This window comes from Monoraphidium neglectum, assembly GCF_000611645.1.
Source record: "Monoraphidium neglectum strain SAG 48.87 unplaced genomic scaffold scaffold06680, whole genome shotgun sequence".
NCBI lineage: Eukaryota > Viridiplantae > Chlorophyta > Chlorophyceae > Sphaeropleales > Selenastraceae > Monoraphidium > Monoraphidium neglectum.
Genome location: NW_014006966.1, coordinates 1 through 2,039, shown reverse-complemented (window position 1 = coordinate 2,039; position 2,039 = coordinate 1). Strand labels below are relative to the sequence as shown.

At 73.6% G+C, this 2,039-nt stretch overlaps 1 protein-coding gene across 1 annotated transcript; it reads left to right on the top strand.

The window, feature by feature from the left end:
• Positions 1-258: 258 nt before the first annotated feature.
• MNEG_16699 (hypothetical protein) lies at positions 259-1,999 on the top strand (the record flags this gene model as incomplete). The annotated part of the gene is made up of 2 exons (XM_014034831.1): positions 259-1,398; positions 1,692-1,999. Coding segments are annotated over 2 exons (1,448 nt in total), but the record flags the coding sequence as incomplete, so codon positions are not given.
• Positions 2,000-2,039: the final 40 nt, after the last annotated feature.

Genomic DNA, 2,039 nt, shown 5'->3' with positions numbered 1-2,039 from the left:
GGCCATGATGCGCGACCTCTCCATGAAGGGGCGGGAGGTGGAGCAGCTCGCGGCGGCGCTGGAGGACGGCCGGGCGGAGCTGGCCGCGGCGCGAGAGGTGCGGGGCGGCCCGGGCGCCCGCCAATCGGCGTTTGGGTCCGTCTCAAGCCGTCTCTTTGCGGGCATCACCATCTTGCCTGCATTTTGCCCCTTGTTGGGAGGGCATTTTGACTGGACACTTCATAGCCTGTTGGAACACCCCCAAACCATTGTTGGCAGGAGCTGGACTCCCTGAGGCAGCAGGTGGCGGAGCGCGAGGACGCACTGGTGGAGCTGTCAGCCGAGCTGGAGCTGTTGAGGGGCGAGGCCAGGCACTTTCGCGCCGCCGCTGCCGCCGCAGCCGCCGCCGTCTCCTCGCCGCCCCCCGCGGCCGCGGCCGCGCCCGTGGCCCCTCCGCTGCAGCCGGCGGCGGGGGCGGATGCGGCCGGGTGGCGGGCGGAGCGCGAGGGGCAGCTGGTGGCGCAGCTGGCGTCGCTGAGATCCGAGATGGAAGCCAGGGAGGCGGCGCTTGAGGCGCTGCAGCGGGAGTGCGACAGCCTCAGGCTGGGGCCGAGCACGGCGCCGCGGGCCGCGGGGGACGAGGGTTCAAGGCTGCGGGCCGCGGCGCTCGAAGAGGAGGTGCGGCGGCTGAGGAGACTGCTGCAAGATGGCGCTCTCCACCAGCAGCAGCAGCAACAGCAGCAGCAGGAGGGCGGGCAGCAGCAGGCTGCGGCATCCGCTGCTGACGCGCGGGCCGAGGCGGCGCGCCTAGCAGCCGAGGTGGAGCGCCAGCGGGCCGCGCTCGAGGAGCGGGCGGCGGAGGAGCGGCGTCTGAATGACGTCATCGGGCAGCTGCAGCAGGCGCTGATCGACTGGCAGTGCAGCGCCGGCGGCGGCGGCGCGGACGCGGGTACGATGCACGACAGCGCGGAGGCCGAGGGCGACGCGTCGGAGACGCGCGCTGCTGTGGCATCGGCGGGGCAGCAGGGGCAGCAGCAGCAGCAGCAGCAGCAGCAGCAGCAGCAGCAGCAGCCGTTGGAGGATGATGAGCGGGACGCGCTGCAGTCGGCCCTGAGGTTCAGAGACGAGCTAGTCGCCCAGTTGTCGGCTGAGACGGACGCCCTGAGGCAGCAGCTGCGCGCTCAAGAGGCCATCGCCCGCGATGCGCAGCGGCAGCCACGCGACGCCGCGCAGGCCGCCGCGGTGCAGGCCGCGGCGGCGGCGCAGGCGGCGGAGGCGCGGCGGGAGCAGGAGGCGGAGGCGATGCGGGACCTGCTGCTGGAGCTGCAGGCGGAGTCCAATGCGAAGGACGCGGTCATATCGCGGCTGGAGGGGCGGCTGGAGCTGCGGGTCGGCGCCGGCTACGCGCGGACGGAGGAGGTGAGGGCTGGGCTGCCGGGAGGCTGGGCGGCGGCCGCGGGTCTGGGGGCGGGGGCGCGTGCTGGGCGGGTGGCTGGGCGTGTGTTGGGGCGGCAATTGAAGGTGCCAGTGGGGCGTGGTTGCGTCAGTGGATGCACTGCCCTGCTGCCCTTCCCCCACCCTCCACAAACACACTCACGCGTGCACGTTCACGTAAACGAGCACGTGCGCGCGCACACACACACACACACACACACACACATGCATATCTCTTCCAAGCGCCCTATTCCTGCTGCCCCAACACCCTCTGCCAGATGCGCCGTCTCTATAAGGAGCTCTCCGCCCGCGAGATACACATCCAGCGGCTGGAGGCCCGGGTGCGCCTCATGGCCAGCCAGATAGACGCTTTCGTCCGCTTGGACCAGCAGCAGGCGGAGGCCGTCGCAGCGCTCGCGGAGGACGACGGCGGCTACCCCTCCTCGCCCGCCCGCCACGGCGGTGCCCTGGGCCAGCAGCGGCGGCCGCGGTCCGCGGGGCCGAGCGAGGGCGGGGGCTCGGGCGGGGGCGGGGCCGCGGCGCGGCGGGCGTCGCTGGGCGGCTCGCTTGGGGCGGCATCGCCGGGGTCCGGCGGCGGGACCGCAGGGGCGGCGGCGCGGCGCAGC